The following is a 17929-nucleotide window of genomic DNA, read 5'->3' as shown; positions in this document are numbered from 1 at the left end:
TTGAAGTGGTTCCTGATATTAAAAAAAAAAAAAAAAATCCTTTTTCATTTATTTTTCTTCATACATACAGATTCCTTTGACAAATATAAATATTTAATAAATATTATAAGACTCATTTAATTTAATATTTTTCTAAATCAATTTTACCAAAATTCTCCGCTTTGACTTAGCATGGGAGTATGGGAGTTCACTTCGTTATAGACAAGCCAGCTTATAGATTATTCCAAGGAAAATATTTTCTAGAAATTGTTCGCAGACATGCAATGACTTATAAACCTATGTAGTTCATTAAGGTTACAACAAATCTACTTTATTGTCTAAGTACTAATTGTCTTTGCAAATTAGGACAAGATTTTTCCACATAATTATACAATATATCCACAAGATATAAACTGTTTGAAAAAAAAATTACACTTAGGCCCTGTTTGGATATATAAATGGTTTCATCTCATCTCATCTCATCATTATAACTTTATCAAATTTCCATACAAAATATAATAAATAATTCAACTTTTTAAAATCTCAAAACAGTAATAATATTAAAAAATAATATTCTAACAATATTTTATTCAATTTTTAACTTTTATCTAAAATCATCTTATTCTATCTCACTATCCAAACAGAACCTTAATGTTACATTCCCATATAAACAAAAAACAGTCTCTGAAATTCATAATTGGTCCCAAGAATCCCAATTTGTTTGAGCTTTAAGTCATTATAATTTTGGTTGATATTGTTGCAAACTAATTTTTGGGTTAAGCAAAAAGGAAGAGTGAGAAAAGTGGCACAATTGTTTCTGGAGAAGTGTTTTATATATATATATATATATATATTTGTTCTTATAAGTAAGTTAATAAATTATAAATGAAAGCTATAAGAGTGCTATGAAAGATGATGAGGAATGTGGTGGAGATGTACCTAAATTAACCTAATCAATAAAAGGGAAAAAAATGATTAAAAAAATCTTGGAAAGTTAGGAACAGATGAAACATGAGCATCGAAGAAAAAGCCCTAGGATTTCACTGTAATTTACTTACATAATAATGATTACTAGTATAGTATTATTAATTTTATTACTCATAAGAAGTTGGTGAGTAAATACACTAATTACTGTTAAATTTAATTTAGAAAAAATCAAAATATAGGCTTCCATTATAGACTTGGTTTTTTTTTTGTTCTTTCTTAAAATACCCTTTGCACCATTAAAGTATATTATTTAATATTTTTATAAAGTGATATCGAAATTATTATCAATAAGACTAGGCCTACAAAATTTTAAAAAAACTGATTCATAAAAATTGATAATATGGCATCTTATGTTAGATCTTGAATTGTTATTTTAAAATATATTTGACATATCACATCAAAGCACGCAGATATTATAAATTACTTTTTTAACAAGCAACTTGCATTAGATTAAAAACAGCTGTATAAGAGAAGGAGGTGAGATGCTCGGAACAAATACTGATCGTTACAGTGTTTACAGAAATTAGAAAAACAATGGGCAATGGACCAATAGTCCAGATCCTTATTATTTTCCATGAAGTGGATTGAAAGGAATGGGATATTGCAAGCAACCGTTTTGACGTATTTGTTGGAGATTTCTACGTCCACTACCTCTATATCCTTGTTCAAAGAAAATGATAACATAATTAGATGTATAAAGTCGAAATGATAGGGTCTCTGTCGATTCAGTGTGGCACGACATTCTGTTGAAATGGGAGTTGGGCATTCTGTTAGACCAAGATAAACTATGGTAGAAACAAAGGTCAAAAAGGCATTTACTGCAATAAGGAGATAAAAATACAAAATTCTTTTATACATGTACAAATTAGAGAAGGAAGAAAAATATGATAACTAAGATTGTTAACTCATAGGGGAAGGAGGTAAAAGAAGAGGGAGAGGTGAAGGAGGCTTTCTGAAACCATTTCTCAGGGATGTATAGTCCATCACATCTTTCAGCAGATGAGTTAAATGAGTGTACAATAGCAACTGAAAAAAAGATAACAGAAGGAATGATGGTGGGGTTGGAGAGGAAATTTAAAGTTGAGGAGGTAGAGGTGACTCTAAAACAGATGTCAGCTTTGAAATCCCCTGGCCCTGATGGTTTTGGGGCAGGGTTTTATCAAAGCCACTGAGGAATTGTAGGGAAGGAGACATATAATGTTGTTCTAAATTTTCTGAAACAAGGTGAAATGGGGCAAGGAGTTAACCAAACACATATAGCTCTGATACCATAGGTGAAAGCCCCCAATTCTGTGATGGAGTTTAGACCAATTAGTTTATGCAACATGTTGAATAAATAATCTCCAAGATGTTGGCTAACAGAATAAAAAAAGTGTTGCCTAAGATTATCTCCTCAAACTAGAGTGCATTCATTCCTGGCAGGCTTATCACAGACAATATAATGATTGCATATGAAATGTTACATACCATGAAGACAAAACAAAATGGGAGGGTAGGAAGAATGGCCATTAAATTAGATATGTCCAAGGCTTATGATAGGGTGGAGTGGCCTTTCCTTGAGGCAATGATGAGGAGATTGGGTTTGGTGAAAAAATGGTGAGTCTGGTCATGAAATGTGTTTCGACTGTGAGCTATAATGTGTTGGTGAATGGAGTACCTAGAAAGGTTATTGTTCCTTCAAAATGATTTAGACAAAGGGATCTTATATCTCCTTACCTGTTTATAATTTGTTTTGAGAACCTTAGCCAACTCATGATTAAATCAAAGAGTATGAGAGTTATAAAGGAGACATCAGTGGTTAGAGGGGGGACTAGGTTGAACCATCTTTTATTTGCTGACGATTGTGTGATCTTTTGTAGAGCAATGGCGGAAGAATGGAAAAATGTTTACTCAATTTTGGGTGTATATGAAATAGCTTCTAGCCAAGTGCTAAATAAGCAGAAGACATCGATATTTTTCAGCTGTAATACAAATGGTGAAACTAGAAAGATTATATTTCAAAAAGCTGGTGTAGTAGTGTATGATAGCTATGAGAAGTACTTGGGCCTCCCTGTTATAGTAGGCAAGTCAAAGTATAATGATTTTCGAAGCATTAAAGAGAGGGTGCGGCTTAAAATTCAAAATTGAAAAAATAATTTCATGTCCCAAGCTGGGAAGGAAGTGCTTATAAAAGCAGTCCTTCAGGCAATTCCCACATACATAATGAGTGTATTTAGATTACCTAAGAAGTTGTGTAGTGACATTGAAGCCTTAATTGCTAGGTTCTGGTAGAGTCAAAATTAGAAGGATAAAGGTATCCATTGAAAAAAGTGGAGCTGGTTGTGAGCAGGAAATGCAGGTGGTGGATTGGGGTTTAGGGAGATGAAATATTTTAATAGTGCCATGCTGGCCAAGCAGGGGTGGAGGATACCAAAAGAGCCACAATCACTTGTTGCTAACATATAAAAGGAAAAATACTTCAAGAATTCCCAGTTGTGGGAAGCAATGTTGGGCAAGTCACCATCATTTATTTAGAGAAGTATCTGGTCAGCATTCGAGGTGGTGAGGGAGGGAGCTGTGAGGAGAGTGGGGAATGATGAAGACATAAAAATTTAAAGACAGAAGTGGCTGCCAAATCCTACCACTTATTGTGTCCAGTCTCCTGTGAAACTCCTCAATGCTGACTCAAAGGTTAATGAGTTGTTTGGTAAAGATGAAAAAACATGGAATGAAGAGTTAGTGAAAGGAATTTGTATGGAGGAAGAGGCTAACATGATAGTGTTATTCCTATTATTAGAACTGATGTTGTAGATAAGCTGATATGGGGCTTCTCAAAAAATAGAAAACTTTATATGAAAAGTGCGTATTATGTAGCTCAACAAAGAAAGAAAGGGGATGAGGGGAGAACATCTGAGGAAGGGGAGAGGGCTAAGGTGTGGAGGCAGGTGTGGCAGCTAGAGATACCTAGGGTTGCAAAACACTTTCTGTGGGGAGCCATAAATGATATTCTACATACAAGACTCAATCTGTAGAGAAGGAAAGTGATTAAGGATTTGAGATTTCCCATTTGTAAAATGGAAGAGGAATCTGTCATTCATGTTCTATGGAATTGTCCTATTGCCTCTGATGTGTGGGCAGAAGATGCTAATCGTGTGAATAAATGGAAGAATAGCTGCTGGGATTTTTTACAACTATGGACAGAAGTGTATAGAAAACTACCAAAAGATAAAGTAGAGAAAGTGGAGCAATAATGAAGAATGTGTGGTCAAGAATGAATAAATTTTACTTTGAAGATAAATTTTCTTGCCCTAGAATAGTGCTATAGAATGCTATTGCATGGTTGAATGAATTTCAGTAGACAAATAAAGGAAAAGAAATGGATTGTGGTCTAAAGAAGGGGGCTGTGGAAAGGATGGAATGGAGGAAACTAGATGGTAATAAATTCAAAGCTAATTTTGATGCTGCAATGGTGCTAACTCAATAGAGGATGGGTATAAGTATTGTGATAAGGGATAGTAATGGGGATATTTTAGCTTCAATGTGTGCTAGTAGAGATTATGTTAGGTCCCCTTTTATGACTAAATGTAATGCCTCATGGAGGGCTATGTGCTTATGTAATGAGTTTGGCTTTCATAAGATTGATTTTGAAGGGGATGCAAAAGAATTGATGCTGTGAGGGCTGATATGAGAAATGAAGCATGGGATGGGTAGCTTATTGAAGATATAAAGAATATACTGCAATAGAGGAAGAAGGGAATGAAGTGACTCACCAGTTGGCAAAGTTAGACTTAAAGCCTGATGAAGAACAATGTTAGATAGAGGAAGTTCTAGTAACTATGTATAATTTGATTGTAAAGGAAAAAGACGTAACACATGAATAGTTGATGAAATGAATACATACATAGTTGAATTCAAAAGAAAAAAAAAAAGTGTTGCACAACATTTATCGATGCAACATTGTACCAAAACGTGAGGCTCACGCACCGGTAGTGAAAGGATGACGAATATTTTTTTCAAAAAATATGAGACCAAAGAGTCGAGCAATACAATACATGTAGCTTATGTACTGGTTCATTTGAAATGATGCTCTTGGTTGTAAATCGGCAATTTCTAAAAGAAAATCTTTTAGTTAGAAAGAGATTACATAAAAATAAATTTACAAACTGATGTGGTTTGATATGATATGTTAGATTGTAAAGTCATTTTTATTTTAGAATAAATCTAACAGATTTTATGAAACCATATCAATTTGTAAATTTATTTTATATAATTTTTTTTATGTCTATAATAATTCTCTAAAAAAAAGATGAGATTGTCTTCTATGACGGATTGACGAAAATACAACTATGACAACAAAAACAAAGTGGCGGGGGGGGGGGGGGGGGGGGGGGGGGGGGGGGGGGGGGGGGGGGGGGGGGGAACGCCACGGCCACGGCGGGCCACCCACCAGCAAATCAAACGAAAAGAAATAAAAAGAAAAGAAAGAAAGAAATGAGGCGTATTTATGTGTATCTACCATTCAACACCAACGAAAGACTTCTGGAACTTCGACTTTGTGGTTTGGTACGACACAAAACAAGTACTGATGCTCCCCTCGCCCCTCTCTACTTCTTCTTCTGCTGCTACTTCAACCGCAACGGTGCACCCTCTTCCCTCTCTCTAGCCATGTCGACCCAGTCCTCTTCCGACTCCAACGCCCCTCTCCTCCGTCCCCGCCAGGGTGAATCCGACTCTCCCCCCTCCCCGCCCGCCCTGCCACCCTCGCCACCCTCCTCGGCCGCGCATCCGGCCGCCGAGGCCCCTCCATGCTCGTCCGTGAAACCGCCGCCCGCCACTTGGAGGAGCGCCGCGCCGACTGGGGTTACTCCAAGCCCGTCGTAGCCCTCGACATGATGTGGAACACCGCCTTCGTTGTCGTCTCCGCCGTCATGCTTCTTTGCACTTTGGACGAGCGTCCCAACACGCCCATTCGGCTCTGGATCTGCGGCTATGCGCTGCAGTGCGCCGTGCACGTCGTGCTCGTCTGGTTGGAATATCGCAGTAGGAACACGCGGAGGGCGTCTACTACGGACGATGAGAATCAGGTGGAGGCTGGGGGGGAAGCCAACGATAGCGAGGACGAGGAGCATGGCGTCGACAGGGTCTCCGCGAGTTTCAGCCGGTCCAGGTGAGTGCTTTCTTTTTTCGACTTTTATTTCACTTTTCAGGTCGAGTTTTTGACTGTGGGATTGCTATTTATTTTCTCAAGTGGAATTGGAATTTCGTACTGAATTAAACTTCTTGGTTTCGATTCTGTAATGGTTGATGAGTTTGTGGTGTATCATGAGGTTTACCACTGTTTATTTCTCTAGATGGGAATTGAGTTTTGACTTTGGTAACAGCTCTCTTCTTTAAACACTATTGGGAGATTATCAGCGTGGAACTAATTAATCTACTGTAGCAAGAGAAAGAAAATTGAAGAAGTTTCGATATCAATATGTAATGAAAAATGCTTTAGCCACAAAGTGATCCAACGAAAGTAAATTGGATTGGTGTAATACATTAAATTGTAAAGCTATTTTTATAATTATAGAGTGGCCAACCAATAATGTCGTCAATTTTGGAGATAGTGAAAATTCATTTTCGGGACAAGCCTCAGTTTTAGAAAACAGATGCGCGTTGCTTGCATTTTTTTTTTTTTTTCCTGATAAGTACTAAGTTTTGACTTTTCTGCTGATAGATGTGGGAATTTGATGAATTTTGTATAATTAGCAAGTTGTTTGGGCTCCCTTTTGTCATACAAAACTTGCAACCCCAGAATTTACGTCACTGTCCACATGTTCCTAGTCGTAGCACTGACATTTGAAAGGCTCTTCTTTAAAAGAATAGTCAAGTTTTGATCCTAGAAATTCTACCTCCGGAGGATTGATGTCGGAGATGGGCATAAAACTTTCATCCTTTAAAGAAAAGTTTCATTATTTTGCAAGAGTAGATTTTCTTTGGTTAAAGGTGCAAGAGTTTCATCCCAACATGATTCATGTATGGCTGCTCCTCTCCCCCTTGATGTTTGAGATTCTTAAGGCATTTAAAGGATCTTTTATTATCTGCTGTGTAGGTTGGTTATAAGTTTCAATAGAAGTTATCAGGGTTTTTTATACTGACTGATTCAAGTTGGAACTGCCTATAAGTTCATTATGGTTACCATTGGCTGAAGAAGATTTTCCTTGTCTTGGACATTAACACAAGTAAGACCACAAGGTTGATGAATGGCTGGTGGAATAATGTGAAAAATCTCAGACCTCTTTTGGTATTAGAATTGGTGTAGAATATCCTTTACAAAGTTGTCCTTCCAACCAAGTTTTCAACTGGGACCTAGAAGATGTCTTGGTGGCAGACTTTGTGCATCAGAGGAAAGCTTGCAATGGTTTCTAGTTTCTAAGATCCCTTCAATAATGAGTCATCCAAGTGTCAAAAGAAAATCACAATAGAAAGGTTATCTGCTATAGATGGTGTTAGTAAGTCCTCAATGAGCGGAGTCTGAGAGAAGGAAAAAAAAAAAAAAAATACTCTGCAAGTGTGAAGAAATATTCTTCTCCCTAATTGAGTGCTTTTTCCTGTATGTCTCTCATGTACAGTGGGTGCACCTTAATAAATTGTCCCACTTATCAAGAGTATAAAGAAAGAGAGAAGGAAGGGAGAAGTGTGTGGAAGGGTTATCATTTACACTGGTGACTGGTTCATGGAAAGAATGAGAGATAAGTAAAGGGACCTAAAAAGAGAGCATCCTTGGGGAAAAAATTTGCAGTAAGTTTTTTGCTGGTATAAAAGTGCATGTTAGGTAGAGACATTTCTATGTTGATCATAGGGTCAGTGCTCGTGCCCAAACCAACTTAAATCAAGATAGCCTTAAAACCAACATTGTCATGTCTCCCATAACGAGGTTGTGGGTGGTGAACAAGATAAATCAAGATAGCCATGATTTTCTTGTATTGCTGGACACTCATGCTTAGGTGTCGCTCTTGTATATGTCCTGTGTACTTGAGCTATGCTTATTTATATCATCAATTCGATTCTTGTTTACTGATCCAAAAAAATAATTTATTGGTGAGGGAAGACTCCATTAAAAACTTTTTTGGAGCTTTTTAATTGTATTTTACAGTTGTGTTGGTTTTTATGGAGTGTTCCATTGGTAATTTCACTGGACGATGGTGCAACGGAGCTATTTGTTTATATTTACTTATCAAAAAAACAATTTCACTGTACCACGGTTTTATTAGGGCAGTGTTGGGTTGAGAATGAGTTGGTGTTTTCTAGCATTTTGTGGGAAACCATAATTATGCAGTGATAGATTGGAGGAAACCGGAGCTTCAAATACAAAGAATGGTCCGTGGACGAGCTTAGAGGTCTTTTTCTCAAGACATTATTTCTTTAGACACTGGCTATAAATTTTAACGGTCTTAATGTTCATGAGTTCCTTGTATCTATTTCTCCCTCTTCTTCCTAACTAGGTGTCTTCTCTTTTATATGTCCTATGCATTTGGGCTTCACCTAGATTGCTATTATAAAAATTCTTACATTAGCATATGCTTTGAAAATAGAGAATGCTCTTGGGGGGTATTAGAGACTTTTTTTTACCACCAATCTTTGTTACTTTGGGCTAAGACTATTGTATTAGAGGGGGCTAATTTTAACAATTTGTATGCTTCTTTCTTTGTTAGTAGGCTTGTAATTAGGTATATCTCTCTTGTATACTACATGTGTACTTGGGCTTTTCCTAATTATGAGGATCAATAAATTTTTCTTACTTGTAAAAAAAAAAATTCTTACATTATAAAAGAAATGCAGTGATAGAGGGGCTTGATCACTTGAAAGATTTGTTGACGTCTGAACATGATATCAAGCACTAAGAAGGAGATTGGATGTAGTTTTCCTTGAAAAGCATTTGTTAGTTATTTTGGCTGGTTGCTGGCATTGGGAAAGATTCTCGTTGCTAGGGGTGTTAAATCATGTTAACGGGTCGTGTTTGTGTCGTGTCAAGACATGTATATTTACTATATAGGTCAACTCTAACTTGACCCGTTAAGATTATCGTGTCAAAATCTCAAATCCCAACACGACCCATTAACATGACGGGTCGTGTCGTGTCAACCCATTTTGACTCGTTTATGTCAATGGGTTGAATAGACCCAAAATTAACCCGTTTGATTTAGTTAAGTTTAGCATAATTTTATATAAATGTTAAAATCACAATATCTATAAAAAATATAAAACTAACTACAAGTCCAAAATTACAATCCAAATAATAAAAATATCGAAATTAAAATCTCAACAATTTTATTTTTTAGGTATAAGGGTATAATTGTAATTTTAACTTAACTTGTCATAACGGGTTGACCCGTTATCAACCCATTAGGCTATCGTGTCTTAATAGGTCAACCCGTTTTGACCCGAACTCATTAAGACTAAACACTAACCCGCTTTTCTCGTGTCGTGTTCGTGTTGGGTTAACGGATCGTATCACATATTGTCACCCCTACTCGTAGTCGTAGCTAGAAGATCAATGAAGAAAGAGAGGAGCTAGCATGAGCAGATGGGGTCTTTAGTGGTGATGAGACTCTCTATGTTGCATTCTCCTAGTGCTAAGGAGTCTTGGTCACTGGTCTTTTCGCTGTTTTTGCACAAGTATGTTATACATTAGACTTGTGTAAATGTCACTCATTGGAGAGGGCATTTTGGTAGGTATTGAGATAGCATGATCTGGAATGCGGTTGTAGGGCTTGTTTGAGAAGTGAGATGATCTCATCTCATCAAAAAACTTTTCATAATTTCCTTCCCAAGTATCACTCATACATAAACACTTTTCAATTTCAAATCTTCAACTTTTTCATCCAGTCATTATCTAATCATTACAACTTTTCCAAACTTCTAAACAAGACACAAAAAACAGTACAACTTTTTATTTCAAAACAAAAATCACAAATTATATTCTAACAATATTTTAACTTTATAATATTTTTATCCAACTGTTTCTCTCTCATTTCTCAAAACCCAATAAAACACTTTAACTCAAATCATTTCACTACTATTCATAAAATTATCATCTCATCTCATTACCCAAACATGCCCTTAATATCTCATGCAATGCATTTGGAGAGTGGGAAATGCTCTAAAAATTTGAAGGCATCAAGCGATCAATGGCTAAGCTGGAGATGCTGCTTTTCAGAGCACTTTATGATTGGATAACGGTGTCTGGTAGCTTCTGTTTTCCGTAATGTGAATACTCATTAATTATGCTGATCAGTGACAATGTATATCCCTGCCCTAGTTTACAAAGCTGCAAAATGTCTTGCCAGAGCATGCTATAATGTTAACTTTTATTTTCATTTGGTGCTTCCTGTCTCATCTGCAATTACATTTGTTGTTATAAACTCATCTGTAACTTCATTACGATTTTTATGAAAATATTTTCTCCTCCCTTACTGATTTGATTGTGATTGGCCTAGTTTCGCTAAACGTTGTGAATCGGTGAATACAATGGCATCGTTTCTCTGGTGGATAGTTGGCTTTTATTGGGTTGTCTCTGGTGGCGATGAACTTATGCAAAATGCTCCACGTTTGTACTGGTATGCTCCAAACACTGATATCTCTGGATCACTATTTATTACTATTATATATAAATATTTTTCCTTTCAAATTCTAAGTTTACAAATTTGCTAATTTTTTTGGAACTTTAGGTACGAGTCATCAGCTCATATTGACACATTGTTTGATCTAAGCTTTGTTCCCCTTTAGTGTATAGAATTGCATTTTATTTTGTCAAAAACCACAAATCTCTCACAATTTCAATTCTCTTGCTGTAATGTGCCATGGTTCATCAAGGAAAGTATTACTTTCTAGAAGCAGAGAAGAATTCCTCGGGTGTATTGTTAGTCCCTTTAGATATATTATAGATCCATTTTTATGCCTCTCCTTCTCTCTCTCTCTCTCTCTCTCTCTCTCTCTCTCTCAATGATGCGTTTTGCAGAGGGATCTCTGATTCTGAATTTTTGCAGGTTGGCTGTTGTTTTCCTGGCATTTGATGTCTTCTTTGCGATCTTTTGTGTTGTTTTGGCATGTTTGATCGGAATTGCTCTCTGTTGCTGTTTGCCATGCATAATTGCAATTCTTTATGCTGTTGCAGGACAGGTATGAAGAAAGAACCATTAACTGTGATCAAGTTCTGAAATAAATTCTTGTAACTGATTAATGTTGTTTCTTATGTGATAAAATAGGAAGGAGCGTCAGAAGCAGATCTCAGTATACTTCCAAAATATAGATTCCAAGTATTAAGCAATGAGGAAAAGCCTAGTGGGGGAGCAGGGTCAATGGTTCCTGTAGAATCGAACAGTGGATACCTGGCAAATGAACAATTACTTCTACCTGAGGATGCGGTATTTTTTATTTTGTTTTTAATGATAAGTGATCCGGTATTATATTGTTTTTTCATGAAAATGGTATTTTTTCACAATTGCATTACAGTTTCTGTGGAATATCGCCTTTTTATATATTTGATCAGAAATTCTGCCCATTTTGGTATATAAGCGGCGGGAGTTCCCATTCTTCAATATCTTTTGTTGGATATGTATGCCAATATTGAGACACTTGAACTGAGTAGCCTGATGCAAAGCACATTTAGGACATGGATGTTGGTCATGTATGAAGGATCTTCATTTTTGTCCCAATGATGGCCATGGATTTACCATCGACCAACTTTCTTTTAAAAGTAGTTAAATTGCGAACACCCAACAATTTTATTTCATAAAAGAATTCATTTTCTCTTAAGATTTTGGTTTTGACGGTTTCTTTTTCCAGGAATGCTGTATATGTCTCACCTCATATGAGGATGGAGCAGAGCTCCATGCTCTTCCCTGCAACCATCATTTCCATTCTACATGTATTGTGAAATGGCTGAAGATGAATGCAACATGTCCACTGTGCAAGTTTAACATTCTCAAGGGAAGTGAACAGGTATGAAGAAAAGATAGGAACTCCCTAGTGTCTGGGTTCACGTATCCGCAATTTGTTCATCTGTTTGTACAGAAAATTGAGGCAGAAATAGGAAAAGTTTCTCCATATTTTATTGACAAGAAGTTACGCAACTTGTCAACTGAGCCTCATTGTCTGTTTTACGGCCATTTGGAGTTCCTTCATTCTTGCCTCTGTATGACTTCTTTCTTATGCTTGCACAGAAAATGGGGCAATTGATGTGCAGTTATTACGTAGATGCTTAAGTTTTATTGTTTTATGCTTTTGTAGTTGAAAGGAAATTGATTGCTTCACGTATTTCTGTATTCTTGTAATATTTGACTGGTAAACATATGCGGTTGTATCTATGTGATTTTGGCAATTAGATATTATGAATCTGAGGGTTGGGAAGCTTTTCTTATTACTGAGAATAATATGTTCTCTTGCTTTTGAGCTAATTTCTTTTAAGTTGTGACACAGTACGTAAGCTGTGATAACTGCCTAGTCTTTCTGAGAAGTGCTAACCGGGCAAACCAAGTGTTTGGTTGTGTTTGGATATTGAGGTATTCTCAAATATTCTGTGAATAATAATGAAAAAGTAATGAATAAGTAATGATAGAATATTGAATAGTAGTGAATAACAATGAAAAGTAGGTAATAATAAAATAATAACTAGCATTGGGGTATTTTCAGAATACGAGAGAATACTTGAGTACCCAAAAATATTTATTCATCCACAATGAAGTTGCCACCTTGTGATTTGTGAACAATGGTGTTCAATCTGAACTTGGGGTGAAGACTCTGTACAAATTTTATTGTCGTTTAGAAGATTGGTATTTCGAAAGCTCGGAAGCCCTTGTAACTTCCAGAAACAGCCAAATTAGCAAAAGCAACCAAATCAAACAAGTTGAAATTCCTCTCCTTTATTTTTTACTCGAAATTATCAGGCTTTCCAAAATCTTCTCGAACACATCATCAAACAAAACCCATTAGCATCTCTTAATTTTTCTTCTAAGAATGATAATATTCGAATGTTGTAAATTTCACAGGTATGGGTGTCTTTTGATGCCACTTAAATTGTTCAAAGTTCACATAAAGACAACTTGAAGTAGATGTACTTAATTTCCAACCATCAGATCGTACAATTCACTTGAGGACTAAAAAAGGAAAAAGAGTTGATAAAACATAAACCAAAATTTGGAACTTTGCATTTGGTTCTAGGAAGCATGGTAAGTACTTGGAATGCACTAACATAGATTGGGAAACCAGATAATTTTTCGGATACCCAAGACTTATCCGTAACTCAAATATCGATTTGCCTTATAGGAAGATTAATTCTAATATAAATTGATGAATAAAGATATCGTCAAAACAACCACGAGTAAAGTATGAAAGCTTAGTGGGGATTTCACTTTCTCTGATGTGGGTGAGAGTATTTTTCTGATGTGTATGTTCCAATGATAGATTCTGAGAAAAGACTACGTGATTTGATTAATAATAACCAATCAAAGCCTTCTATTATAGATCCTACCAAGAAAGTCAAGTTGATGTAGTGGAGGATTTGAAGGGTAGAAACCAAAAGAACCAAGGGGTTAAGAAATGGAAAAAAAAGAGCAAGAGTTCATCGAGGGGTACAAAATAGTTTAATGTGTTATGCCAAGTTTAGTAAAAAGGAAGATTAATAAGAGTAAAGATATGAGTCCTCACATGACACAAGATTGTAGGAACTCGACTAAGTGATCATGTCAAATGAGAATAGGATAGCTTATTTCACAACTTTTACGGCTGGTTCCCATCCGTGCTGGGACCAATGAGTCTCCTAAGTTGGAAATGTCGGGGGCTTGGAAACCCCCAAAAAGTTCAAACCTTTCTACAATGGTAGTATTTCTAATTGAGACAAAGTTACAAAGTAGATGTGTACAAGGTTTAAAGATGAAAATGGACTGTGAAATGTCTAGCAATTGACAGTGTTGGGAGTAGTGGTGGTCTTGCTTTTCTTTCAAAACAAGAGTTAGAAAGGGGATCGAGTAGTGGCAACCAAAGAATAGACATCTATTATGGCCAGACTCAGACAAGAGTGATACCAGCTTTAACCTGAGATCATAACCCCTTTATGGTATGTCTTCCAATTCAGAAAGGGGAAACAAGAGTATAAAATAATGCTGTGGAGATATGAAGCAAGTTGGAATGTAGATGAGGAATGCCAGGAAGTGATCCAAAGGACATGGGATAGAGAAGGTGCTCAAGCTGATGACCTATTAGCAGTCAAACAAAAACTTAATGATTGCAAAGCTGAACTTGGTTGCTTATGTTTCAACCAAGATGTGTTACACTTAGTTGCAGGAAGAAAGAAGTGACACTACTATGACCATAAAGGAAGTACAACCCGAACATAATATGCTGGTGTTAAAAAAAAGGATCTAAAATGGAAGCAAAGGGCAAAGCAAGACTGGTAAGATATGGGGACCGAAACTCAAAAGTATTATTATGCGTGCAACCCATAGAAGGAAACCCATTCAAATAAGTGAAGAAGATGTGGATGACACTTTGCTACAGGATCCTGATGTTATAAGTCTGTTTTTATCAACCATTTTACAATTCCACTACGGTGATTGAAAACAAAGTAACAGCATATATAAATAAAGAGCTCATCAGAGATTTTATAGAGGAAGAGGTAAAAATGGCTTTGTTCCAGATGTCAGCAATGAAATCCCCAAAGCCAGACGGATCTACAGCATGTTTCTTTCAATCTCATTGGCAGTCAGTAGGTGCTAAGGTATGCAGAAGCATTTTACAGATTTTACAAGAAGGTTCTTCCTTCCTTAGAGTCTATCAATAGAACTTTGGTATCTCTTGTCCAAAGGTCAAAACTTTTTTTATTTTTTTTTATTTTTATTTTTCTAATGACAGTTTACTCTTCATTAAAGCCAATTTATTAGAATGGAGTCGATTACAAGGGATTTTAGCAGTTTATGAGAGGGCTTCTTGAAAAAGATTTAGTAGGAACACAAGACAACTTGTTGGAGCTGTCAAGGGTTAGATCCACAGGAAAATCTTGAAGTATCTTGGTCTACCTTCAATGATTGGAAGAGCTTGAATAAGAACTTTTTAGAAAATAGAATCTGTGGAAGATAAGTCCTTATCGAGATAATACTCAACGAAAAAGTAAAGGTAGATCAGAAACTAGTTGACATGAATTTAAAGGAATGGAAGAGAAATTTAATAAAGGAGATCTTCTCTATCGAGGAAGCTGAACTAATCTTGAATCTCTCCCTATATTATAATTCAGTTAGTGAGGATAGACATGTTTTGAAATGTTCAACGAATGGCAAGTTCTCGGTTAAAGAGTGCTTACCACTTGCAGGAGATAGTCAACGGAACGAGGAAGTTCTCCTCAAGCAAGTTATGGTGAGCAAATTTAGCAGTAGATATGGAATGAAAATGCAGGGCTATAAAACGGGTTCCGAAATGAAAAAACCGACCGAACCCTTGGACTGGACTGGTCGGTCTCGATCAAAGAATTTGATAAAATCCGGTCTTTCATTCGGTCCAAAGGTGTGGTTTTTTCACCCCGAACAAGACCGTGCTGATTGATATCCGGTTTGGATTGTGAAGTGAATTTAACTTATCTCATATTATTATAATAATTTTTTTAAAATTTTTAAATAAAATATAATAAATAATTCAATTTTTCAAATCTTAAAATAATAATAATATTAAAAAATAATATTCTAACAATATTTTATTCAACTCATCTAAAATTATCTCATTTAATCTCATCTCAATTCAAACAGGCCTAAATATAATTATATAAAATTCTAATTTAATATCAATTCTGCTACAGGTACCCGGCGTTGGGTACTTGTTGCGGAATCGGCTCAGCCAATATTATTTAAATAAATTAATTAATTAAAAAAAAACAAAAAACGATTTCAAAGCAAATCAAACCTTAAGTCTTAACCCATCCCAGCCAGCACCCAAATCGGTCTCAGAAACAAATCAAGCCCATCCCAGATAAAATCTGTTGGGGTTTATAAAAGGAAGGAATCAAAGCTACTTGTTCTTTCATTTACAGATTCGGCTTCGTATAGGAGTGATTGTCTTGTTCTTTCATTTTTACAATACTATTTGGGTAAAGTCTAAAAGGATCAGAAAAAAGCTACAGATACAAGGAATCAAAGGTCCTCCACCTTCGTTTTTTTTGGAAATCTGTCTCAGATGTAAAGATTCAATCCCAGGTGATGAAACCCCAAACCGTGACGATCAAATTGTTGCCCACGATTACACTTCCACTCTCTTTCCATAATAAAAGGAAATGATAAGAATGTCAAAGGTCTCTCAGACAACAGTAATGGTAATGGTTGCCTCCAAGAAAGAAGTTTCTGAAAGCTCTGGTTTTTACAAAAAAGAAGCTGTCCGGAGATGGGAAACCTTGAAAAAAAAGAAGAAACAAACAAACTAAAACTATATTAGATCGTTTTTGACCCAGATCTTCAAAACTATATCCAAGTATTGATTTTGGTGGGTGTCACTCAAACTTTTTGACATTCTCATTTACAAATGTCCAGTATTCATCTATAAGAGAAAGAAGTTCACAAAACATATCTGTTTCCTTTAGGGTGAGAGAGAGAGAGAGAGAGAGTTAAGTAGTTTATAAAACGACATTACCTTACTGAGGTGAAATTGAGGTGTTCAATCGGGTGAGGTGAAACAAATGAGGTGGGTTTCAAGTTTCATGAACAACCGAATCAAAAGGAAATGAAAAAGGGATACCGTTTCACGAGATGGTGCGAATGCACCGTTTCACTAATGCCACGTGGAACCACGGGTACGCTGAGGGCACCCCTCCGAGTGAAAATAGAATTTTTAATTTAATATATTGACTAAGGGTTACCGTAATCACCCCAATTACGTGAAATGACGTGCCATTTAGATTCAATTTAGACGACATCATTTCATGCAACTCATTTTATTTTATTTTAGCTGGATGCTTAAATAGAAATTCTTTCCAAACCTACTATGGAAAATCCTAATGATATAACACAAGCACAAGGACAAGGCCTTCCTCTGCTCCCCACAATGTAAGTAATAAGTATAGTTGTGGGCGTAGAACTAGGATCATAGTTTGGGATCGTTTTACTAAAATACTAAATTTGTATCCTCACAATTAAGAGCTATATGTCATTTTGTGGTACGGTTTATATATGTGATACTGTAACACTCCCTTCCCGTAGACTAGGAGTGTCATGTATTTTTTATAAAATAAACCCGGCAAGATATCTCATATTTCATAAATGAAATTATAAATTTATTTTGTAGAAAAAGGTCTAATAAAATGTCTTCCAAAAATATTAAATGAATAAACTGAATAAATTCATGTCATAAAAGTAAATTTTATTTTGGAAAGTCTGAAACTAAAATTAACTGTTCTTTCTAATCCTGGCCTGCCTGTTCATATTCATCATCCTCACCTGGGTGGTTAAAAACATGAAAACAAACTAAAATGAGTCGAAGACTCAGCAAGAAATTCATTACAACGTAAACATAATAAACATAAAATTTTCATAAAAGTTTTCATGCTGTGAGTTTAAATTCATGACTGTTCATACTGATACTTATGCTATGCATAACTAATTTATCTGAATTAACTGACTGATCTGACTGATTTATCTGATTTAACTGATTGATCTGGCTGGCCAACACACTTAACCCTGTGTGCAAGGTTATGGATCGTCCTCACATCCTGCGGTCGCGAGGGGAGCCGCTGATAGTATTCTGGCATACTATGGTGAACCACACTTGAGCTCGTGGCTTACACATCCACCCTGAAACTGAACTGTATTGGTACCATGTATCTGAATGACCATCTAATTAACTGATCTTATCTTATCTTGCACTTGAACTTAAGATAGCTTATGTGTCTTATACACATGAGATGCATGACATATTACATATATAATTATAATTTCTGAATTTGAATATGATGCGGAATGACATAATT

At 35.9% G+C, this 17929-nt stretch overlaps 1 protein-coding gene and 1 long non-coding RNA gene across 2 annotated transcripts; one reads left to right on the top strand and one right to left on the bottom strand.

Moving 5' to 3' along the window:
- Positions 1–264: 264 nt before the first annotated feature.
- On the bottom strand, positions 265–12372 carry LOC121257197. Its single transcript, XR_005939172.1, has 3 exons — positions 12272–12372; positions 6762–6767; positions 265–276 (listed from the first exon to the last, which is right to left on the bottom strand). It is a non-coding gene; the product is annotated as an uncharacterized LOC121257197 (long non-coding RNA).
- On the top strand, positions 5422–12349 carry LOC121257196 (E3 ubiquitin protein ligase RIE1-like). The gene is given in 6 exon segments (XM_041158133.1): positions 5422–5686; positions 5689–6112; positions 10428–10547; positions 10977–11109; positions 11196–11354; positions 11776–12349. Coding segments are annotated over 6 exon segments (1248 nt in total). The 5' UTR covers positions 5422–5436; the 3' UTR covers positions 11938–12349.
- Positions 12373–17929: the final 5557 nt, after the last annotated feature.

Source organism: Juglans microcarpa x Juglans regia, chromosome 3S (genome assembly GCF_004785595.1).
Source record: "Juglans microcarpa x Juglans regia isolate MS1-56 chromosome 3S, Jm3101_v1.0, whole genome shotgun sequence".
Lineage (NCBI taxonomy): Eukaryota > Viridiplantae > Streptophyta > Magnoliopsida > Fagales > Juglandaceae > Juglans > Juglans microcarpa x Juglans regia.
This window is presented reverse-complemented; position numbering and strand designations above follow the sequence as displayed.